At 43.3% G+C, this 25,328-nt stretch overlaps 1 protein-coding gene across 2 annotated transcripts in view; it reads left to right on the top strand.

Moving 5' to 3' along the window:
- The first annotated feature begins 13,032 nt into the window (after positions 1 to 13,032).
- TESPA1 (thymocyte expressed, positive selection associated 1) overlaps positions 13,033 to 25,328 on the top strand; it is a 35,556-nt gene continuing 23,260 nt past the window's right edge. For both annotated transcript variants that reach the window (XR_003914331.1, XM_029954232.1), the window contains exons 1-3: positions 13,033 to 13,187; positions 24,000 to 24,216; positions 25,137 to 25,179. Coding sequence is in view for 1 of the 2 variants with exons in the window: in XM_029954232.1 (XP_029810092.1) it covers positions 24,054 to 24,216; positions 25,137 to 25,179 (206 nt within the window). In the remaining variant the exon portion in view is untranslated. The remainder of the gene's footprint in view (positions 13,188 to 23,999; positions 24,217 to 25,136; positions 25,180 to 25,328) is intronic.

Here is a 25,328-nt window from a genome sequence, read left to right on the forward strand (position 1 = left end):
GCTCAGTCGGTTAAGTGTCTGGCTTCAGCTCAGGTCATGATCTCACAGTTTGTGGGTTTGAGCCCCGTGTCGGGCTCTGTGCTGACAGCTAGCTCAGATACTGGAATCTGCTTCGGATTCTGTGTCTCCCTCCCTCTCTGACCCTCCCCTGCTCATGCTGTCTCTGTCTCTCAAAAATAAAATAAAAAACATTTAAAAAAATAAATGTAAAAAGAAAAACACGTGCTGAATCAGCAAATAAATGAATGAAGAGGAAAAAGAGAGTGGTGACTATATGGGGAAACATGAAAATCCAGTCCAAGGGTTTCCTCTCCTCTCCTCCCCTCCTCCCCTCCCCTCCCCCGTCCCCTCCCCCCTTCTCCCCTCCTCTCCTCTCCCCTTTCACCTCACATCACCAGAACTTTTCCATTCAAATCTTTGGAAACCTTAGCTTCTTCCTTAAATGCACCTCCAAAGGAAATAGTCATCAAGACTGGGAAGGTTATGTGTGGGAGGGATTATTGCAAGCAAAGTTGAAGAGGAAAGTTAATGCAAAGGAAGGGGCCGTAACTAAGAGCAGCTCAGGTCTTTGAGAAGGAGAGTTGTTCTCCCTGAGTAAAGAAAGCAGGAATTTGGGTTCCAGAAAGATCCAGAGAGAAAACATTCCTCTACCTCCCAAGACTCATCTTTCTAGCTACTCCTTTTGTCTTATCCCAAGATGCTTGCAGGCCACAAATCTGTGGTAGTTTTCTTGCCATGAGAGATCCCTTATCTCCCTTCCCAGAATTCTTGTCCTGTCATAGTTTCGAAGAAAGTTTTCAAAACTTCACTCCAGTGACATTTTTAGTAATACTTTTTCCGATTCCTATCCCAAGCCTCTTGCACCAGAACTGCATCCTGCACATATCTCTTAAAGGACCTATTTGCACATCTACATATATTTAAACCAATAATGAGGCCCTCCTCTCCTTGAAAACAGAAACTATGTCTTTACATTCTTTAACATCCATCTCACTAGGAGGCATGTTGGTGGAATAATAAAAGGAAGTCCAGGTAAACTTTGCCCTAGGAAAATCACAAGTCTTTTTATGTTGCAGGCATGAATAAGGGAAGAAAGGCATTAGAGGCTAGGCTACAAAACACTACGCTGTAATGAAGTAGCATTCTTTCCCACGTGCAACAGAACTCAGAACTCAAAGCATACAGCAGTAATCATGGCAGGACAAGCAGCAAAGAATATTTGCAGGAAAGGCCTTGGAGTTGGGAAGGAAGTGTTAGACCTTTTTTTCCCAGTGCGAGTCACAGAGAGTAGAATCCACAAACACAAATGGAGTTGGTTAATGGGGTTATTTTAGTTCTGCAGAATGACCCCTCCCGAGTAGATGGAAGTCCTCCAAAGAGAGCCCCACAGAGCAGGAACTCAAGGTGTTTAAGGATTTTGGCGAGGCAAAATAAGTCATCATTTAGTTAACCAATTAGAACTATAGCATTTCATTATAGCCAATTACATTATAATACATAGATGTTAGTTTTGGTGGGAACCCATCAATTTAAAGTTCTTAGTCTTTTAAAATGACCAATCATAGTAAGACACCTAAGATACCACAGGGGAGTGACTAGGTGACTTTCACCTGTGGACTTTGCCTCGGCCAGGTCTTATTAAAAAGGTGGGATTGCTTAACAGAATCTTGAAAAACAAGGTCAAAATGTTCATTATCAAGTTACATTCTTAGGGTCTTTCCAGAGCCCAGTTGCTCAACCTTTAATTATTTGCCAGAATTGGAGTGGGCGAGTGAAACAATGGTTGCTATTTTAGGGTCCAGTTTGACCCGTGAGGGTAGGGTCTTACAGAAGGAAGGAGAAGCAAAGGTAACAGTAGATTCTCACTCCTGAGAACCAGTTCCATGACCTTCTCTCCCTTGACCCATTGATGGTGGCCAGGTGCAGTGGAGATAACAGAGTGGATGGGATTTAGGAAGGTCTTTTTGAGTAAAACTCTCTTCTCTCACTCATTCTAGTCTAATCTAATTCCAGGGGCCCAGATTGGTTGGGGAGGACAAAACCATCCAGGGAAGAAGAGTCAAATATCCTCAGCAAATATTGGCGGTGCTCATTTACTCTTCACTGGCCCAGTACCCCAAAGGTGGGGGAAGAGAATTCCAGGCCAGAAAATATAATTAGTCAGCCTGCTGGTTTGGGTTCTAATTTAATCTGGGCAGCTGTGCCAGGAGCCTGTATTAGCATGACACTGGGAGGCGGAGAATATAATTACAGAGCAATAGAGAAGGGGAGGAGAGGTGGGAAGGCAACCCGTTTGTGCGGTGTCCAGGATTGGAGGGGGAGGGGTGGTTGATGTCAAGGGGGAATGAGGATTCCCCTGGGAGAAGGGAATAGGAAATAAGCTTCTGTCCGTGGATGGATGGCAACTTTAATTTGGCTTTTGAGAAATTATGTGTGTGGTGTGCACTGTGTGTGTGTGTGTGTGTGTGTGTGTGTGTGTGTGTTGGTGTGTTGGGGGGGGCCTGGCTTTTGTAGCTAGGGGCTAGTCCACTCTGCATGACAAAGGTGAGTCCAAGAGTTGATGGATGGCCTACCTTGGAGGGGATGGGAGGGGGTGTTGCAGCAAGTTATGGCTGAATTCTGGACAAACCTTAGGTACTTTTCCAGTGGGTCCATCTAAATGGGGTAAGCAGAATAAAGATTTTAAATTTGCACACTCATTATCTCTTTTTTGCCTTTGGCAAAAGAAAAGTGATTAAAAGGATACTTCTTAGGGGATTTTGTTCATAGCAAAAAGGGACCAGCTACTAATTTTACTTCTAGGGAGTTAACTTTGTGCTGGGCTCTGGGTCAAGCAGTTTATACTTTATTAAGTACTCTTTATAAAGCTCCACAAGGTATTTGGTATTATATTCCCCACTGAACACTTGAGGAAACCGAGACTCAGAGAGGTTGAATAGGATGCCCACAGTCACACAGCTAGTAAATGTCAAAGGTGTAATAGAATCAGGCCTGTCTGACCCTGGATTTATGCTGCTAACCAGCAAGAGACTAATGGCATCAGTGGTGAGTTAGTGTCACAATTGGCTCTCACACAACACTGCCTTTCTGCTCAGAGGACGTACAGGGGAAAGAGGAAGATATTATCTGCCAGGGTAAGAACTGGATTATTAGAGAAGTAGAAATAAAAGCGTTTTCCTCATCCTCAACCCAAAGCTCCTGTCACTAGAAATAAGAGTGTGATAGTAACCGCTAAATTCTTTGCTCATGTGGTGTACACTGGATGACACGCCCTCCTACGGCATGTGGAGGTGGGCACTATTACTGTCTCCTTATGTGAAAAGATACAGGCTTCCAGGTTACATCACTTATCCAGAGGCAAGTGGCTGACTCATGACAGAGCAGGGTTCAAATCCGGACATCCTACTCTCTTAATCTTTGTCTCTCTATGAGCCACCACACTCTTCCTTTGGACATCACTGCATCCTATAAGGGGGCATTGAGCAAGCTGAAGGCCAAGCACGAGCCAGCACACCTCCCCACCCCCAGGCGGGATGTATATGACATTCCTCAGGCACTCCAGGCTGCCTAAGAACAAAGGAAAGGAGAGGAAACAAATGGCTAAGTGGTAGAGATCATGCAGGACAGGAGTCTCCATCAGTACAAATGTCTTATTAATTATGAGAAAAAGGCAACCTTATCAATAGCCTAATCTCCAGAAATCTATAGACTGTGGTTTCTGGAGCCCCTACTATCATCCTCCCCTCCACAGTGATGTGGGGAACACAGGCAAGAAGGAAATGGTGGTAAAATTAAATTTCCTTGTAACCTGCAGCCCCTTGGCAAATACCTGAGGCAAATACAGAGTATAACATTTCTCCAGGAACCCCTACCATCCTATTATACTTTGCTAGAGGGGAAAGCAACCTTAGCTTGACAATTGCAAGTCCTCAGGTATCTGAAGGGTCCTCTTTAGCATATCAAAGTCCCTCTGGAAGTCTCCTATTTGAGTTTAGCTCCTCAACTCTACAGTATGTAACTAGTCACTCCTCACAACCCCAGTGCAGCTCTTTCTGCCCACGGGTCCTATCCCTGTGCTTTAATAAAATCACCTTTTTGCACTAAAGAGGTCTTCAAAAATTCTTTCTTGGCTGTTGGCTCTGAACCTGACCTCCATCAGCCAAAAACCTCATCACCATCTTTCCCTCTGTGTCCATGATGGAACTGTAAGGCTTATCCACCCCAAGAAGTGACATGAAACTTCCAAGATCAATAGAAATCTTCCTTAATTTCAAGCCTCCGCCAGTACAAATCACATTTCAGCCTGTTATTTGAGGGAGTGGGGAGACGAACAGCTAATATTGGTGATCTCGGGGTTAACTTCCCCTACAGCTTTTAGCTACCCTATGAATCTGCAAAACTATTCTGTTCTGTCCTAGGGTCCTCTTGTCTTATAAAAAATGTGGAGGGGCACAGAGAGGTCTGGTTTTTCCTTTTCTTTTGGTTCCATTACTCTTTCAGCTCTCCTTTTTCTTAGGCAAAGACCTCCCTCCCTCCCTCCAAAGATACAGGGCCTTGAAAACCATTGGGACTAAAAAGGGAGAGAGCCAGCTTCCAGCTCCCAAAGGAGGAAGGGAGGGAGGCTCTGCTCTGGACAACAGAGCTAGCTAGAGGAGGTGGCCCTCCCTGCCTGCCTGTCCTGCTTGCTCAGCTGCTCAGCAGCTGCCCTGCACCCAGGAGTGGGGCTTCTCTAGGGCCCCTGCCAATCTCCTGGGCTCTGGCAAAAGGGAGCCAACAAGGACGCAGCTGTGTCCTCATCCTGAAGCCTGCGGGCGCCGCCGGGTGGCTCCACAGTCCATGTCCAGGAAGCCAGAAGAGATGTCTTGATTTCACAGATCTCCCTACTCCTGACATCCTTCACTCATATAGCTTTCATTCCCTAGGTCCTCTCTTTCACTCTCCAAACTCCTCCCAACCTCCTCGAAAGAGGCCACATGCTATCATTAGAAAGAGCTTTGGGCTGAAGGTCAAAAAAGCTTGGTTTTGCCTTTTGCTGTTTGGGCAAATCTTCATCTATGAAATGAGACAAATGTCATCTGCTCTGTGTTTCCCCGCAAAGCTGTGAGCCTGGGAGGAAATGTCTGTGAAGATGCGGGTACGTCGGTTACTGAGGCAATGACAAGGGTGGCCCTTAGTATCACTAACACAGAGAGGGGAGTTACAGAGCACACAAGTGTCAGAGCCAGACACACCAGGCATGAAATCCGGGCCTCCTACTGAGACCACTAGAGCTCGCTTCCTTCGTCCAACCCTTGGGGATAAGATTGCCTGCCTTGAAGGGTTATCATGAGGTTCAGTGAGGTCAGGGATAGTGAACCACTTAGAAGAGAGGTAGAAGGGGTGGGCGGTAGTGAAAGCTTGATACATGTCTGTCTTCTCCCAGATTCCAAGGTTTCCCACATCCAAGCCAAGGCTGTAGGCCTCTGCACCACGGCTGTGCGGACTGGACTGTGAATAAAAGCGTCTCCCCAAGGGAGCAAATACAGCCAAGGTGCATGCTCTGAGACCTGGCTGCGCTGGCCTGGAGGAAAGGTGTCTGTTTTTACCACCTTAATCTACCAAGAGTGTTATGTGCCAGACTCGTGTGAAAAAGGTTTCCTGAAGCAGGTTAGGACTCCAGTACCAGAGGTTCAGGCAGAAGGAGTACAATGCACAAGAGTTACAGTAAACTCACGCACGCACACACACACAACTTCCAGAAGGAGATTTCCACGCATGCCTCTGATTGCATCTTGCCCCACTCAGTATAGTTTAATACCTTTTTGACACTCCACTGTTAAGAAAATGAAATACCAGGAGGTGTGAGCTGTAAGTTTGATGATGAATAGGGTGTTTACATAGTCCTCAAATAGTTAGGAGGACTTCCTAATTAAAAAAAAATTAATTTTACAATTAAAAAAAAGACAGAAAGAAAGTAGCATCTTTCTAATACCCTGTGCTTCCTGCTGGGATGCAATGAGGATGGGACAGCACAAACGAAACCCTGACAAAATCGTCTATCCGAACGTAGCCACATGAAACTGCAAGCCAACCAAACAGAGAGAAGCTCTACCAAAGAGAAGGACTCTCCTCTTTAAATGGCAGAGTCGTGAAAAAGAAAGGAAATCCATATTAAAGGAGACAAGACACATGGAAACTGTGCACTTTGTGATTCTACACATTATTAGGAGAATAACAAAATCTGAATTAAGTCTGTAAATTAGATAATAATATTGTATCCATCTTAAATTTCCTGATTTTGATCATTGTGCCACAGTCGTGAAAATCACTGGTTTTAGGTGAGGGTAAAGGGGCATAACATCTGCCAACTAATCTCAAAAACTTTAGAAAAATAGGCAGCGTCATAAAGCAAAATATTGACACTTGTAATTCAAAGGGACAGGGGCCCTAGAGTTCTCTTTACTCTTCTTACAATTCTTCCGTAAGTTTGAAATTATTCCAAAAGGGTCGTTCACAAAATGAAACAAAATTCAAACCCTGAAACGTGACATTCAAGGATTTCTTAGATCTAACCTCAAACTAATTGAAAAATCTTCCGTCCCATTCATTCTTTGTCATACGACTCACATTTAGCCACCTTGAGCTACTAGATTTTTCCCAAAACAAACTCTATTTTCCACCTTGGTATTCATACCCGCTCAGATCTCTGCTGGTACAGACTTCTGTTTACTCCTTGAACTTTAGAAATCCTATCCAACCCTGGACATCCTGAATAAAAATTACCCAATATTAAGGAAGAAACCCTCAATAGCCCCTAAATCCATTGAGTCTGCTGGGTTAATTCCGAAGTCTGGGTTAAGTCCACCTTCCGGAGCAATGGGCTGGTCTCAGATGCCACCAGGGAAATCACAGGCTCAATTCAGAGACTGAGTATAGACTGCCACCTGGTGGTCATTAGGGCTACATTCATTTGAAGAGTTCTGTGAGCCAGTTTGGAGGGTGTGAAAAGTCAGAACACGGATTCTACTTGCAGCCTCATTTAATTCATCTGTGGGTTATAAAATCCACTTTATAGTTTGTTTTTGAGACTAGAGTTAAGATCTACTTATTGTTTTTCACAGAATATCCACTCTAAGTGATAGCTATTGTAATTAGAAACAAAATAGTACGCTGGAATCTTAAAATCCATTCATTCCATTTATTTTCACTTTTACATTTTATGGTTAAGGAGCATGAAATCCAGGAGATGCAGAGCAAAGCCTACAAGACAGACTTGTTGACTCCTGACTCCTTTACCAAGTGTAGGTCAGTGAGAAACAAGTTCATTATGAGCATGGCAAAAACTGTAATAGGGAATCAAAGAACGTTTTGAGTGGTCTGAGTCCTTCATACCCATCTTCTCATGTACTTCTGTTTTTTTAAGTTTATTCATTTATTTTTGAGAGAGAGAGAGCATACAGCATGAGAGGGGCAGAGAGAGAGAAGGAGAATCCCAAGTAGGCTCTGCACTATCAGTGTGAAGCCTGAGGCTGAGGCTCCAACTCAAGAACCATGAGCTCATGACCTGAGCTGAAACCAAGAGTTGGACACTTGGGTGCTTAACTGACTGAGCCACCCAGGTTCCCCCACTTCATGTACTTCTACCTTCTAAGGTCTGCCTGGCAAGCTGCTAGCTCCACGTGGGTAAGGGCAGGAGGGGACTCCAGAGGTGGGAGGGAGGAGAAGAACAGTCATGTTAGGGGCTGCTGCCCGAGGAAGGACACCATGTTTGCTCCCTTGAGGTAGACCAGAGCAGTCTGGGTGGTTAGGCTTCACTTTCACTTTCTCTGACATGTGAATCTCTTCTTTCGGGTTATCTTCTCTCTAGTTCAGTGTCACTTTCTTCTCCACCTCTTCCTCCTTTTCTCTAAACCTAACAAAGAGATCTCTTCTTGGCGCCAAGACTCCTACACAGACCAGGGGCCAGGGTTAGCACATGCCATTTCCCCCTCCCGCAGCCCTCCCTCTAATCAGCAGATGACGGTTATCCCATTTCCTCTGATCCACTGACAAAACACTGATGCAAGGGTACAGTGTCTTTCCAGAAATCCCTGGGTTGTTCTTCCACAGTCCATCACTGGGTTCTGCTCCACACCCTCTCCTGCCCCTAAGTCTACTCCACTCTCTAGCCCACTGTGGTTGGGGAATAGTTGGACTTTGGTGGGATGGCCTTGGAGCTTCAGGGCTTCTCTTTTATAGTGTGGACAGAAGGACGCAGGAGCCACTCCTCCCTCCAACCTATTAACCTCCTCCCCCATCTTTCTTTAACCCAAGTGCTCATGCTCCACTTCCACCCCTGACCCCACCCTCACCCTACATGTTTCCCTTACACCAAACCTACAGCAGCCCCCAAATTCAACCTGCTGTTGTGACTTTTAGTGCCAATCCCTTTAAAGATTTTAGAGTGCTAGACACAAAGACCCCAGTTTTAAATATTCCTTAAGTCCATGCGGTCACTAACCTTCTGGAACTTATTCCATAATTTCCCCAAGGTTCAACCCACTTAAATACTATTTTACTCAAAAAAATTATATTGCTTTTCTCTCATTCCCTTTTTATTTTCCCACCACCAATGATACCATTGTCTTGAGTGTCTGTTTTGTACCAGGCACCCTGGTATAGAAGGAACCCTCCTAGAAGCCCTCTTTTCTTCTAGAAAGGGAGACCAAGATGAAAATTACTTCACGTATCTTTTTCTTCAAGTGCATGGGTCTGACCTACCCCCAGAAGAACCCTGACTCTCATCCTTCTACATTCCCAGATCCTGCCCCCTCCACTGCGCTTACACTCTAGCCTATGGGTTCCGGGATCCATCCTTCTCAGCAGACTTGTGAAACACTGGGCATTCATCATGTGAGTCACACTTGAAGCCCCCCAGTGAGACCCTGTGCTTCTAAATTAAACAGGCTCAATCAGAAGGTAAAACATAGCTCACCGGACAGTTAAACAATCTTAAGCTCAAACCAGCTGAGTATGATGAAAGACATGAGTGTCGCTATTTAATCTAGAGAAGACAAAACTGTAGTGGCTGTAGTGAACAACTTTCCCAAAAGTAATTTCCTCAGGGTGCTCCTCAAAAAATATATATGTCTAAAATATATATAATATATTTGGAACTACAAACTCTCTTAGTCACATTTCCATCCGCTTATTAAAACCTTCAAGAAGTTGTGCCTTCCAATCAGGTTTGTCTTTGGTTAACCACATATGTCCCCAAATTATTTGCTTAGACTGGAAGTAAGTCTTCTAATGGATAGCATTTTATGTTGTCTCTTTTCATACCCCCCTGGATCTAGCTTATTTGTGGCACTACCCAGTTTGAACAGAATTATAATTTCAGACCTCTGAAGGAATATACTCTACAGAGGTCTGTAACAGACTGCTCTCCATTCTGCAGGACTTACAAACAAGGAAGATAAGGCAAGACAGAAGGAAAGACTTTCCTGCAATTGAGTTGAGTGATTCAGGAGGAAGGGTGTGTTAAATAAGTTAGCAAATCCCATTTCTTGAAACCCTTAACTCCGGAACATAGAAGCAAAGAGAAGGAGAAGATGACCCTGGTCTGGTAGACCTTTTTCTGTCTGGAGAATGTTTAGAAAACCCTTGATTAATTGGACCATCGCTTTCTCCCCTAAGATTCTATCCACTCTCCCCACTTTTGCTATGAAAAAGAGACAAACTCACTCAAACTCCCCCATCAGCAATTTGAAGGAACGGGACTCAGTGAAGAATGGGTGTTTGCAGAGCCTCACATCTGAGAAAGGAGAAAACTGAGGACTGAAGTGGAAGCTCACTTGCATCGGGGCCTGGGGGGAGGGGCCCAGCGGCTTGGCCCGAGCGGGGCTGTGAGTCACAGCCTCTCGGTCATGGACAGCTTCGTCCCTGACCGGGCTGGGCACCTCGCCAGGTGAGCTCTCAATTCTGCAGCTTCAGAACTCACTCCCAGCCCGGGCTCGATTGTCTGAGGGATGCATCGCTGTTCTTCCTTATCAATGCCATCAGGCAACCTGTCTGCAGGATAATATCATTCACAAGCAATTTTTACTTGGCTTTGCAATGCACAAGAGTTGTTTCTCTAATGTATTCTCTATTACCTTACAACGTAAGAAGTCCTTATGAGGACTTCTTTTTTTTTAATTATTTTAAAGAATTATTTAAACATTTATTTGTTTATTTATTTTGAGAGAGACACAGAGAGGGAGTATGAGGGCAGAGAGAGGGACACAGAATCCAAAGCAGGCTCCAGGCTCTGAGCTGTCTGCACTGAGCCCAACACAAGGCTCAAACCTACTGACCAAGAGATCATGACCTGAGCCAAAGTCAGATGTTCAACTGACTGAGCCACCCTGATGCCCCCCTTTTTAAATTTCAGAGAGAGAGAGAGAGGGCATGCAAGTCAGGAAGAGGGGCAGAGGGAGAGAGGGAGAGAGAGAGGCGGGGGGGAATCTTAAGCAGACTCCATGCTCAGTGCAGAGCCTGACACGGGCTTGTCCCATGACCTGGGCAGGGATTGTGACCTGAGCCAAAATCAAAAGTCAGACTCTCAACCAACTGAGTCACCCAGGTGCCCTTATAATGATTTCTTGCCAATGATCTGTCACTTAATATTTTCATTTTCCACACTTAACCACATGTGATCATATGAGAGAAAAGACCAATAGTGTGTATATATATCATAGATTTCTAGAGGCCAGAGAATCTTAGAAATATTTCTATATTTTTCAGAAGAGGAAACTGATGTCAGTGAAATTAAGTAACAATCATACAGGGGCACCTGAATGGCTCAGTCGGTTAAGTGTCCAACTTCAGCTCAGGTCGTGATCTCACAGTTCATGGGTTGGAGCCCCGCATCAGGCTCTGTGCTGACAGCTAGCCCAGAACCTGGAGCCTGCTTCAGATTCTGTGTCTCCCTCTCTCTCTCTGCCCCTCCCCAGCTCACATTCTGTCTCTCTCTGTCTCTCAACAATAAATAAACAATAAAAAATTTTTTAAAATCACACAAAATAGCAGTTTTCTTCTTTTAATTAACAAAAAGTATCTCTAGAAATTGGCTTGAGAAATGGCTTCTGATAAATGAAGTGATTTTGATGTAAACAGACATAGAGGCTGGTCAATATACTGAAAACGGTATTAAAGAGTTAGGAAAAGATAGCTCCAACTTGTTGAGCATTTGTGGTGAGGCAATACCCTATGTTCCTTTCCTTTATTCCTATAGCTTTGCAATCTCTCCTTTAAGGAACATTGTCGCCATTTTGCAGACAAGGAAGTTGAGGCCTGGAGATTTTAATTAATGTGTGTGGGACTGCAGAGCCCCCTACTGCCAGAGTCTGATGCCAAAGCCTGCTCTCCTAACCATGACACTATCAGTGTGTATCAGAATGTTAGCATTTTGGCCGGGAGGCTCAATTGTCCCTTATGCCGGACAATCCTGTACCTTCAAAGACATTTAGCATCTTTGACCCTCAGGCACTCAATACCCTTCAGTGTGACTTGATGGTCACTCTGAAAATTAAAATGCCCTTGCATATTTACAAACTGCCTGTAGAGGAACCCCAACTGTTAAGGAAAATACTGAATTTCAGAAACAGTGTTAAAAAGAATTTTTAAAGTTCCACTAGTTTAGTTTTTGTAGTTAATAGTGTAGAATAGTGATAAAGAGACTAAGAGAATGTCAAGTTAGGGGTTATTTTTTCTTGTTGACCTTGAAGGAATTCTCGAAAACCATCTACTGTTGTACTGGAAAATGTATTAGACATTTTCATCCTTACATATAAAAAAAAGTGTTTGTGTATGTGTGTATTTGAAAGAGAAACAAAAACAATTATTATTTTCCTCATATTACCCTTAAAGGAAATAACGTTTAGAAAACTTAATTTGATGAGCAAGAATTTTATGTAGGCTTCTTTCCACCATACTATCACCCTACTGTGGATAGCCAAAGAGTTGTCCTATTTGCATTTGGAAATGGAATTTGGGGACAAGGTAAAAAGAGATGCACCTGTGTTAACATTTGAAAGAAAAGAATAGGGAAATGAAAGAAAGAAGAGAATGGGGAAATGAAAGAAAGCAAAGAACAGATATGTGAAAATCAGTCACACTTACCACACTTGAGGTATGTCTTGTACAAGGGCACTGGGACAAATATTGTAAATATTACAAGGAAGGAAACAGAATAGGATCAGGTAAGAGAGAGGAGAGACAGCTAGAACCATAGATGTCAAGAGAGAGAAAGCAGTCTTGGCAGATGTTGGAGAAATGCAGCTAGGGCTGGTCCACAATGCCAAATGCTAGCCAGGGGTCGCAGCCATTGGGAATTGGGGAAAACTTTTCAGAGTTTGAGAAAGCTTCTTGGAACTGAAAGCCAATGAACTGGAGACATTTCCAGGATGCGACAGAGTTTTAAAAATCCACATTTAAAAATTCCTTAGGAAAGCAATCATATATTAAAAAAGAAAGAAAGAAAGAAAAACTTTAAAGTGATTTGAACATAAAAGCAAAAGGCTGAGAAGTCAACCCCCAGAGAAGTTGCCTACAGTGGCATGCAGTATTTGAAAACAAGCGTCTAGAGAATTTACCAGAGTGTGAAAGAGTTATGCAAACTGATCGATTTTGGTTGGCTTAGAGTGATCTCAAATGTGTGATAGGGCTGTGAGCATTTTTTCTGAGATAAATATGAGGAAACTTTCAGACACTCCTCCGCCTGGGGACAGAAAGCTTTATCACAGTTGTGAGATTCCAGTTACGTGGTAGGAAGACTCCTACGCCCACATTGTTAGGTGGGCTGTGCATTTCCTTTAATAGGAAAGATCTCTTGTTTTGAAAAGGGCAAGGCAGCCCTCTGACAGGAAGGGCTCCTTGGTGGTAAGCTCAGTGACTTCAGATCTTTTGTTCTTCAGTCTCCGGAACTAGAGCAAAGGATGTGGCTGGGGTAGGAGGCGGGGACTGTGTGTGTGTGTGTGTGTGTGTGTGTGTGTGTGTGTGTGTTCTCATTTCCGCTTCCTCTTTCTGAGCTGCAACAGCAGTTTCATGAGGACAGAGAGAAAGGGACAACATGCAATATGATACTTTGTCACTGTCTTCACTCTCACTCAGATCCCAATACCTGGGAAGGGCTTGGCCAGGCTCTCACAACCGCTTTGCCTCACACTCTGCTCCCTACCAGCAGACAGGTGAGTATAATTTCCACCTCAATTTTAGGACAATACTGATTTCGGATGGTGCTGGGAGGTAGGAGGAAGCAGGTAGGGGGGAAATTAGGTTGCCAGGGAAAGGGAAAATTCAGGAGCAAATCTCCCACATCCTTGACTTCAACCTTAAAAAATTCATCACTGTGCCTCTTGGAACAAAAAGGTCCTTCCTCGCTTTTTTTTTTTTTCTTCTTCCTATTTCCAGAGAGCTATTTCATGTCAGGTTACAAAACACAGCTTCTTCTGATGACCTGAATTAATATTTAGGAATTTCTTCTACCTTTCTTACCTGAGAAGTCCCTCTCTGTGTCTTGCTATACTCCCTTGCACTGTAATTTCAATCTGATTCTAACTTTGAAATGTCCTCGAGGAGAAAAGTTCCTCAACTTCCCTGCAGGTTCCATTCCAGTGCCCGTAACTGGGAACTAGTGGGAATCCCTAGCCTAAATCAATGTCACTTTTGTGGATGTGACCACTTTCCTCAGAAGCTGCAGAAGAAAGCTGGTGAGGAGATAAACTATAGCAAGATATGCTGGGATTAGACATGAGAGAGAATTCACACAATTGGACAGTGCCAGCCCATTCAATGGGAAGGTTCTAGACAGATAACCACCTGTGAGCATTGTTTTTCAAACTGTCCATCTCAGAGATGGACCTACAGATAAGTTGACCGCTTAATGATTGACATCATGGGGGGGGTTGCTCCTCCCACACCCCTTGTCTTAGTGGTAGCTGGACTGAGCATGTCACTCCCTATATGAATTTTGGGGATGGTAGAGGAGTAGAAACAGCCTCTGCACTGGCGTTTTCCCAGGCCTCTGCTGTTCTCCTGTGCTTTCCGGTGGGCAGAGAAGAGATGGGTCCCCAATACAGAACAAGGACAAGGGAAAATGGCCCCCACAGAAATGGTTTGATAAGATCATGAGGATTTGTAAGTACTAGTGACTCTGTCTATCACAAATGACTATCTGTCTAGGCAAGGGGACTTTTTAGACTGTAAGTGGCAGGCTGAGGATAGGAGGTTAGAGATTGCAAGTTGGAGGCTTTCAGCTTGTGTGTCCAAGCTACAGACATAAGGGTTGTTAGGCTTGAGTGATTGGAGCCAAAGATCTGGCATGATTGTCCTGTAACAGGAAGCATTATTAGGAGGAAGGTAGGCCAGGTTTACTATCTCTCTCTACTAGAATATTATCAGGGTTAACAAACAGAAGGTATAACAAGAGGGATAGAAAGAGAGCTTACAAGTGATTTCTTATTCACGGGCACCCCAGGGAGTTCAGAGCCATATTAATAACCTTTTCTCAGAACTCCCTGGCCCCCTGAATGGAAAATGGAGACCTGGGATTAAGCATTACACAGTGGCCACAGGAATCAGAACAGTCATTTCTAGCTCAGGGTTTATGCCTCGCATTCTAATAGAGAATGGAGAGGAAGTTTGCTCTCAGCCTAGATCATGACTCATGGGCCCACTTTAGGCTACAGTAAGGGAAAAAGATCAGAAATTTATGCTACCTGATAACCAACAACTGTTTTCCACCTGAAGGACAAAACCAAAGTGGGTACTCTGGTACCCACTGTACTTTGTGCCCTGCCCACACCCAAGCCTAATGCAGAATTGCTTAAACACAGATTTTGAGAAGAGAGTGTTTAGATATGTGGAAAATAAGAAGGGAGAATGAAAATGAGCACATGAGGGAAAGAGCTGCATTACCATGGAAACAGGGATGAAGAATTGAAGACATTGGTTCACAGAACCAAGAAAGCTGCTCGCCCTCACGTCCTTCTCTAGACTGAGCTATCTATAAACCAGAACAGATGTTTCTTAGTCCTGCTATCTTCATAGCCCATCCAGATGAAAACATTTAGTGTCTCCCAACACCGAGAGCACTGGATGCCTCTTTTCCAAATGTATAAGTTTAATATTTCCTGTGGCACTTGATAAGCCTTCCACAGGACTCATTCACACTGTGGAGGAGGACGTAGGGAAGAAAAGGAAGGAGAGAGAAAGAGGTTTCTGGTGGTCTTTCAGTGCTTATATATCTTTATTTGTGGGAGAAAGATGGTGAAAGAGGAGAGTAAAATAGTTATATTGATTTATTGAATTTTTTTCTTGGTATTATTTATCAAATAACATCCCCCTTTTGCCCTGAAATAGATTGAACTGCTACTTTAGACCACAGATGGCTCCAAATGCTCAAATGTTGAATCAGGGTAATGTTTGTTCTGAAGATCTCCCCCCACTGCAGTGACATGGAAGAGAACTAGAAATTAGGAATGTATTTCCTATCTAGGAAGGCATGCGAGAGCACAGTGCAGGTTGAGTGTGTGTCGAATAGGGTGCAGTCGACCTGGTTGGAGGTGGAATTTGTCCTATCTACAAACGGAGAAATGGCTGTCCTGGGATTTCCCACAGCCCTTTGCAATGGCAGTGATACTGTGTATCTTGGCTGTAAATGCGGTCTTGTGGGCCTCATCATGGAAACTGCCTCCTCCCTCTCTCTTCCCACGCTTGTTTTCACTCTTAGTCCCAAGGCCTCCTGCTTGGGTGTAGGCACAATACAGACAGAAGAGAGGAGGGGTCTGTCTGATACATATCTCTGGGAGGAGGCCCAGAGAGGAAACCAGAGTGGCAGAGCAAGGCTGTGTGAGGTAAAAGAAAAAGCATACACTTGGGGCTCAGAACTTGTGGCTTTGAGTCCCATTTATAGCCTTAATATTCTATGTGATCTCAGATAAATCTCTCTCTCTCTCTCTCTCTCATTCTCTCCCTCCCTCTCTCTCTATCTTTTTCTCTCTCTCCCTGCCTCCCTCCCCACCCTACTCTTTTTCAAAATGACTGACCAAGATTAAGTGATCTCTCTGATACCTCTGGGCAGTAAGTAAGTTAATATTTCCTTAGTGTTTATGTTTCATCTCTGTTTAACAGCGGCGCCTCTCTTTCATCACATGGGTTTTACACACACTACTGTATCATGCTGTCACTCCTTCTTCCTTATTATTCCTGGAAATATCCCAACTTTAGTGAATGCTTTAGACTGAGGGAAGATTAATAATAATAATAATTGCTATCATTTATTAAGCACCTCCCTTTTGTATCAGGGACAAACATCCTTTACCTGATATTAGCTCTAAATAGCCCAACGAGTTGTATGTTACCTGTTTTACATATGAAGAAACTTAGGTTTAGAGGCGACATGTAATTCACCAAGGACACATATGCAGTAAAGAGAACCGTGATTCCAAACAAGTTATCCTGATTCCAAGGCCCTTGTTTTTTCTACAGTTTTCCTTCTTCACAGTTGGCCAACCTTACTGAGCCCCTAAAAAATACCCTCTTGAGATACCTGTACACCGAGCTGATATTTGATAGGTACAAAATGGTAGATCCATAATGATGTTAAAATATTCAAATAGTTCTGGGGCATCTGGGTGGCTCAGTGAGTTGAGGGTTTGACTTCGGCTCAGGTCATGATCTCACAGCTGGTGAATCTGAGCCCTGAATGGAGCTTGCTACCATCAGCACAGAGCCCATTTCACATCTTCTGTCCCCCCCGCCCCACCCCTTTCCTACTTGTGTTCTCTCTCAAAAAAAAAATTTTAAAAATATTTAAATAGTTCCATGCCAAGTTATGATACCAATTGCTTCAAGCTACTGAGTACCCGTAACCAGCCTAACTATCCCAGATCTTCCCACAAGGCTCTCCAGACTGGCTCTGCTTGGCCTGTGTGGCTCTATAAACATCGTTAAATGTTCTGAATGGCACAATAATCTGAAAGTAACGTGCAATTCTAGGCAGCCTTTTTCCTCTCAACTAGAACTAGTTGGACCCTTGTTGCTAAACCACTCTGTAAGCCTGTCAAAGGAAACGCTGTTTTATAATCTAGTTGGAGTTCAGAAGGAAAACTCTGCTAATTACCAAACGAAGCAACACTTCCTTCACTAAGACTGTCACAAAGCCAAGGATAAATTAATTTGGTTTATGCTGTATCTTCTATTGTCGGCTATATAGTGGAGAGTTTATATAGCATATAAAATGGATAATTTATAAAAATAGTTTCTCCTTTCTTTTACTCCCAGTTGCATTTACCACTGTTACTTGGGTGGTCATATTAGGTTATTTTCCTGTCCTATAATAATTGGAAAGACCACACAACTAAAGTCAGACCAACCTGAGTTTAAACCTAAGCATTATAAGATCCCAAATATATGATCCTGGGTAAGTCACTATCTTCCTGAGTTTCTCATAACAATAATTAGTTCAAAGGTGATTGTCGGGATTAAGTGGTGGTGCTTACAGAAAGGTTTTACAGATAAATATAAGGTACTCTACACATCCCATTATTATTAGCACCTATCACTTTGACTTGCCCATGTTAATATATAGCGAATCTGACTACATCCCTTAGAAAAACAGACTTGAGGTAAATGATGTTCTCAGTGTAGGAATAATGACAGAACTCCAAAGGTTGTCTCCTGCTACTAAACTTGCTGTTTCTGCTGATTTTTGTTAGAAGAGACTCATTTCAAAGCTCTTAATTCCCAAATCTTCTCTTGTCTAACTTCTATCCTATCAATTGAAATTTCTACTTTTAACTATAACATCCTCAGAACAAAGAGAATTCCTGCTTCAATTTGTTGTAGTCAGATTCCAGAACATTGGACAGATTGTGGAGAAATATTTCGGGCATGAACCTTTAGAGAATTATAGAAAAGAGAAAATGACTAAGGACTGGAAATAAGAACAGAAGGGGAAAATGAGGCTTTTAAAGGGTAATTCAGGTAAATATCAATAGAACCAGTGTGGGGTTTTGGGGATTGGCGGGGGGGGGGCAGGCATTTAGTAGAAACATCAGAGAAAAATACCAGCAAGCTAGGACTTCCTTCCTCATGGAAGTTAGATTAAATACAATATTATAATATAAACCAGCATCAAGAAAGATAGTAATCAGATTCCAAAAGGAACCTCTGACCAAGGAATGGAAACTTAGAATGGAACACTCTGGAAAAATAATTTTTTAAATATAGAAGAACTTGATAATTTAAGCTTTACAAAATTTGGTCAGACCCATGAGACCCCTGTGTTCCATCAACAAAAGATCAGCATGACTATGCCCCAAGCCTCTTTCCTCTTTACTATGAGGTATAAAAAAAATATATATATATATATATATACATTGGGATTGAGACCTTGTGGAAATTCAGGAGCACCTGTCCCACAGCATGTACTAAATGAGGGTAATTTTTCAGCACCAGTCTGATTCTCACTTCTCTGCAGGTACAGCATTTGCTGAGCCCTTCCTGTTACAAGATACAATGCTGTGTCTGAGATGGCGCTTGGGGGAGGTTGACAAGGAGTGACACATAACTACCAGATGGGTGACAATGTTCCTCTTGCTGGATGTGCTAGAGGCACTTGTGGTGGTTGCTAGAGGTGGGTAAGAGAAGCAATGACTGGAATCAGCCTTCAAGGTGTAGACAGAATTTGTCTGCATAGAGAGGGAGATGGATGACACTGCATAAGCCAGAGAAAAAGAAGCAGAAAAGTTGAAAAAATGCTGGAGGTCAGTAACACCTGATGGAATCACGCTCATTTGGGTGCCTTCTCATCCTCCCTTGATCAAGACTCACCACTTCCCTGGGTCAGTGAAAGTTGGAAGTGCAGGAACCTCATAAGCCAGGGTCACCTTAAAAGGGAATCTGCCAAGTGGGAAGTAACACCAGAGACCACTGGACCATTTCCTAAGGCTTATGGGGAAAACTATACAAAGGCATTTGCTTTTACAGGTATTATCCATACAGATATTTTAAACCCAACTCAAATAAATTCATATACATTGGTCTTGAAGGTAAATGTATACAACATTGAATCCCACCAATTCATTGTCAAGAAGATGAAACTGCCCTCCAAGGAGAGAATGTCATTGACTGGCCAGAAGTCAATGAATTGGACAAGAAGTTTGAAAGAATGCCCATGTCTCCCGACTCCTCCCAGTCAGCACTCTTTTCACTGCACCACACTCTGTGTACATGTGGGTGTATGTGTTTGTATGACTTGTCTGAAGGAAACATCTCCACACCCTTCCCTCTATTACATGAGATCCCCAGGCCTTCAAAGATGCCATCTCAACTGTTGCGTGCACCTGTCCTTCAAATCTATCTAACACTGTCACTGCCGATGTGCTTCTCTGATATCATGTGCCACTTCCTCCAGATTCCCAGGAAGAATACTCAGTTTCCTATCTCTCGGCAGCACAGCTTCCTCCCTGCAGCCACTAACCAGACAGTTCTATCCCTCCCTCCCTCATAATATCGCTGAGCTTCTCATTCCTGTATAACACCCGTGAACAGGTCTCTGTGGCAGAGATTGGGAAAATTGCTCAATTCTCTGGGCTCACGTCTAGTCAGCCACTGTTGAGATTAGCTTAGATATGGCTTGCATCTTTTCTTTCAGACTTGAAACTATGTTGCTCTCCCAAGTATTACATTCTCACACAGAGTGTTCCAAAAATGGTTGTCCTTCTAAATGGGAGGTAGAGCCCTTAACTTGTCTCGCCTTTTTGTTGCCATAACCAAATAGTCATTTATAGACATATAGATATGAAAGCTCATCTTTGGAACACTTACAGATTGAGAATTCTGTTTCCATAGGTTTTTTTTCCTATAGGTATTTACACTGAGTAAAACCTTTGTGCATAGGACAGAAGAGCAAATAAGAATAGTTAAGGGGTATCTGGCTGGCTCAGTCAGAAGAGCATAGGACCCTTGATCTCATGGTTGGGAGTTCAAACCCCACATTAAGTTTAGAGATTACTAAAAAAGTAATTATAATAAGCTTAAAAAAGAAAGGAATAGCTAAGAAATTACAGCCTCTGTTCATAATTATAGGAACTCCCAGAACAGAAACAAGTCTTAGACTAACTCTCAAATTCATCTTTTTTCTCCAACCTGAAGCTGGAAACTGTTACATGCTTAGTCACACACAGTTAGAAGTTAATTGTTAACACTTTCCAAGCTGATCTCCCTACGTATGCCTCTTACGTCATGACGAGTCTGTAACGCAACGGGCTCCTTTGGGGGAATAGTCACCTACTGAATATTCATTCATTTAGAGAGTAAGTATTTACTAAGCAACAATGAATTCCTTTCAGTTTTATGCATTAAGGATACAGCAGCAAACAACCCAGAAAAGCTCTGTCCTTGTGAAGCTTATACTCCAATCAGAAAAGCACATAATAAATTGGATGAATAAATAAAATATAAAGTATGCTAGTGATAAGGACTAAGAAGTGAAAAAAAAAAAGTAGACAGGGAAGGAAATCGTGAAGATGACTATTGTTGGCTATAGAAGCCAGGTCTGACTTCATGAAGAAGGTTGGTTAAGATGGAGAGGGGAAGAACATGAGAAAAAATATAGGGTTTAAAAGGAGATAAGCATTTTGAAGAGGCAAAGAGAAACTTAGCCTATATGTATGTAATATATTTTCCAAGATGTGGAGGAATGTAGAATAGATTCGTATCACAGAGGATGTTGAAACTCAAGTAGAGGCGTCTATCTCCCATCTCGATTAGTGAGATTCTGACACTCTGCTAGGCCTTATGGGGGTTCAGCTGTAAAATGGCACATTGCAAGTTTATGGTATGAGAGGCACCAAATTTTAGGACATAATGTCCCAGTTGAAAAACCAAGACCAGAGAAATGGACTAAATTTCCCAAAGTCATACCACTAACAAGTGACAGAGTAAAGTGTGGGAGTCACCTATTCTTTCTTTTCTTCTTCCTTTCCTTCTTCCTTCCCTCCTTCTTTCCTCTCCTCCCTCCCATCCTTCTCTCCTTCTCCTTCCTCCTTCCCTCTCTTCTTCTCTTCCTCCCTCCTTTCTCCCCTCCTTCTCTCCTTCCTTCCCTTCTTCCTTTCTTCTTTCCTCCTTTCACTTCTTCCTCCACTCCTTTTTTCCTGCCCTCCTGACTTCCTTTAAAATTCTCCTCATCACCAAAAAAGCTCTTTGTGAGCTGAAAAGTTCTTGTGGTTTAGATGAAGTCCATTAACTCTGGGAATTAAAGACAGTAGGCAAGGTCTTTGATGTTTTCTTCTCTGGACCAACTGACAACGACCTATTCAACATTTTGAAGGTGAAGAACTAGGTTAATAAATCCCTATCAAAGCTTTTAAGACCCATTTTTTAAGTTTGTTCCTGTGGTAATTTCATTCTTTTACCACATCACAGGAGCTCTGTATAAAGGACAATTTTTTTTTCTGCACCATATCTTTGTGGCTTGCCTGTGTTGCAAGCTTAATTTATTCATTTAATTTCCCTTAAAAAGTACAAGCAGTGGACAAAGAGCTGGTGCCCAGGGTTAACAATGTCTCAGTGCCGGCTACTGTCTCTCCTTGGGCGATATTTTTGCTCTTGGTCTGGACACGAAGTGAAATAATTGAGCTCAGACAACAGTAACTCTGTATTATTTTTCTCTGGATATGTTTTGTCTGTAGCAAGTATAGGCATCCAAAACAATTTTATTGCCCTAGGAAGGCGCATTATGTTTTCTATGTTCTCAAAAATAGCTGTTTTGGGGCCTAAATTGATGAATACCTCTCTAATGATTTTGTTTTTAAGTCCTTGAAGAATAGAAGCCTAAGGAAACTGGTGCTCTTCTTATTTTTTTCTTTTGTTTTCCCTTGCTCCAAAAATTTAAAAAAATGTAATATTTATTTTTGAAAGGGAGAGAGGGAGAGAGACAGAGTGTGAGTGGGAGATATACAGAAAGAGAGGGAGACACAGAGCCCGAAGCAGGCTCCAGGCTCCAAGCTGTCAGCACAGAGCTTGATGAGGGACTCAAACTCAAGAACTGCAAGATCATGACCTGAGCCAAAGTTGGACACTTAACCGACTGAGTCACCCAGGTGCCCCTCCCTTGCTCCAATTAAAAGCACAGCAATGCAGACGAATCTATTGATGGCAGCTCTGGGGAACAGAGGAATGAGATCATGGAGGGCACTCATCATACTTCTACTTGTTCACTTCACGGGCTGAGTGAACGTGGCAGGAAGGAAGAGGCAGGACAGAGTATCAGCCAGTCAACGGCCCTCAAGGCACGCCAGCCTCAAGGCTTTTTAAGCTCTATTTGGACAGTCAAGTGATGTTTCCCTTTCTTCTCTCTCTTTAAATAAGTGGCTAATGGTGTCAGAATGCATCTTTGGGAGGAACACAGAGATGTTGAGTGGGCAGTGTTAAATGAAATATAAATACATTGGGGCACCTGGATGGTTCAGTTAGTTGAACGTCTGACTCAATTTCAGCTCAGGTCATGTTCTCAACAGCTGCGAGATTAAGCCCCACATTGGGCTCCACACTGAGCATGAGACCTGCTTAGGATTCTCTCTCCCTCTCCCTCTGCCCCTCCCCACCTCTCTAAAATAAATGCATATATATATATATATGTATGTATGTATGCATTGATGAACCAAGGAGTTAACTCATAGCTATGGAGAAACCCAAGTTGACAAATTAGAAAATAATGATCCTGAAGGATGTGACTATGAATTGCACAAGGCCACGTCTCCTTGTTGTTTGTATTATGGGATTTCTTTTCCAAGAGAAATCTTATGTGAACCCCTAATAAATAAAACAGGAAAAAAAAACCAAACAAAAAACAAACTCAGAATGACTGTAGTTGGAGTGACATCCTGACTGTGTGGCACCCTAAAATTATTGTTTAACCTTTGAGATCTGGAAATTCTTCATATATCTCTATGAAGATCAAATTAAGTGAATTGTATAAATTGCAAATTTAGGGGCACCTGGATGGCTCAGTCAGTTAAGCGCCCAACTTCAGCTCAGGTCATGATCTCGTGTTTTGTGAGTTCGAGCCCCGCATCAGGGTCTGTGCTGACAGATCAGAACCTGGAGCCTTTTTCAGATTCTGTGCCTCCCCCTCCCCGCTCTCTCTGACCCTCCCATGCTCATGTTCTGTCTCTCTCTGTCTCAGAATAAATAAAAATGTAAAAAAAATTGCAAATTTAAGGATACTTAATTTTAATGGAAGATTCTGAGAGGCAGCATCATTAATGATTAGAGAAAGTTTGTTTTGCTTTGTTTTGTTTTGTTTTAGAGAGAGCAAATGCACTCAAGCAGTGGAAGGGCACAGCGAGAGAGAGAGAGAATCTTTAAAAAATTTTTTTAAATGTTTATTCAATTTTGAGAGACAGAGAGAGACAGCATGAGTGAGTGAGGGGCAGAGAGAGAGGGACACAGAATCCGAAGCAGGCTCCAGGCTATGAGCTGTCCACCCAGAACCCAACACAGGGCTCAAACTTATGAGCTGATATGACCTGAGCTGAAGTCAGACGCCCAACGGACTGAGCCACCCAGGCGCCCCTAGAGAGGGAATCTTAAGCATACTCCTCACTTAGCACAGAGTCTGATCCCACAACTCTGAGACTGTGACATGAGCCAAAATCAAGAGTCAGATGCTCAACCGACTGAGTCACCCACATGCCCCATTGTTGTTTTTTAATTCAGCATGTCACCTATCATGAGAAGTAACAGTTCTTTTAGTTAGAAGAACTTTCTCAATGTTCCTTACATCATAAGATGTTTGAGGTTCCCAGATTTGCTGATTTGAAAGACTTGCTTTTGTCTAGTTCAGAGGTTTTTTTTCTTTTGGAAGACTGAGGAAAAGCTGGGCATCTCTTCCCTCTTTCTGGATGGGCAAAAGGGGGTCATTCTCCTTCACACAGAGCTGGGAAGATGTGGGGCAACCCCGGGATGGTTTCTGAACAAACGATGTGTTTCAGCTCTCAGAATAACAGCATTACGTGGCAGGAGGCCCTGAAGTCTGAGCCAGGGCCATGGAGGGCTCTGTGCTGAGCCCCGCATCCTGGGAGAAGCGGCGGGCCTGGCTCCGGCAGAGCCGCCACTGGCAGACCCAGATCTTGGAAGAGGAGGCTGCCGCTGCCCTGCAAGGTGTCTCAGATCCGGAGCCTTCCAGCCTGGATGATGTTTTCCAGGAAGGTAAGAGGCGGTTAGACAACAGATAGACTTCCATGTTGCTTGGTGGTGAGGAAAATGTGCCAACAGGCCCGGGTCTGAGGAGTGTGGGCAGTGGGTCCCTGGTTGAGGCCAGGCCTTCAGGGAGGCTCATTTTGATGGGTCGGATGAGTTTCAAGGAAGAAGAGTGAAGTGATACAAGGTGCAGATTATGGGAGAGAGAGATAGGCATAAGATTAGGAAAAGGAAAGCACATCCTGAGCTGTTAGGGCTTGAGGTCGGGGTTCTCTTGAACGCTTTGGGGTGTTTTTACTTTGTCTGTGCAATAAGGTCCCGATTGTGTGGATGCTGGGACTCTGGCTGCAACTCTGCTGCCAGTGAGCTGCATGACCTTTGGCAAGTCACTTACCTCTCAAAGGCATATTTGTTTAATTGAAGTGGTCGTGCTTCAAGTAGCAGTAGTACGTTTTCTACATGCCCCTCAGAGCTTCTTTAAAGTTCAAATGAGACTATAGACATAAGAGTTTAAAAAAAAAAACCACTTTTATATAAATAAACCCATCCCTGTTTATTTGGCAGAAAACAAAAGTATAAACACAAAATTCTGATTTTTTTGTTGTTTTTTTCTTTTTATTATTTTTTAAAATTTTATTAGAGAAGAATCCACCCCTCTTCCCTAACCTTGAAGAAAAGGGAGCTGTGGGCCTGTCATCCTGGGCATTTTCCAGGTTCTGGGAAGAAGGGGGCGGGAAGCAGAGAGAGAAGAAACACCCACTATTTTTATCCATGGAGTATTCCTCTCATATCTTACAGAAAAGCTTTGTGGGGGGAAAGGGGCCATGTCAGAGCTTACATAAGGATAAAGTTGCAGAATGGGCTGAGTTGCAGGGAGGAAGTCTGACCTCCTTTAGCTCTCATGGCGATCTGATCTCTGCTGTTTCCAGGGAATCCGATCGATAAGATTGAAGACTGGCTGCAGGACTGCGGGTAAGTGCCAGAGGGGCAGTGTCACTGAATGGGGTGGTCGGCGGGATCTGCCCACAGGCACGGACTCTTGGGAGCTCAGAGACAGGGAAACGGGTTTGATTTGGGCCTAATGATAAGATGTGAGGTTGAAATGGTGGGGGTGGGGTGTG

This window comes from Suricata suricatta, chromosome 10, assembly GCF_006229205.1.
Source record: "Suricata suricatta isolate VVHF042 chromosome 10, meerkat_22Aug2017_6uvM2_HiC, whole genome shotgun sequence".
NCBI classification, from domain to species: domain Eukaryota; kingdom Metazoa; phylum Chordata; class Mammalia; order Carnivora; family Herpestidae; genus Suricata; species Suricata suricatta.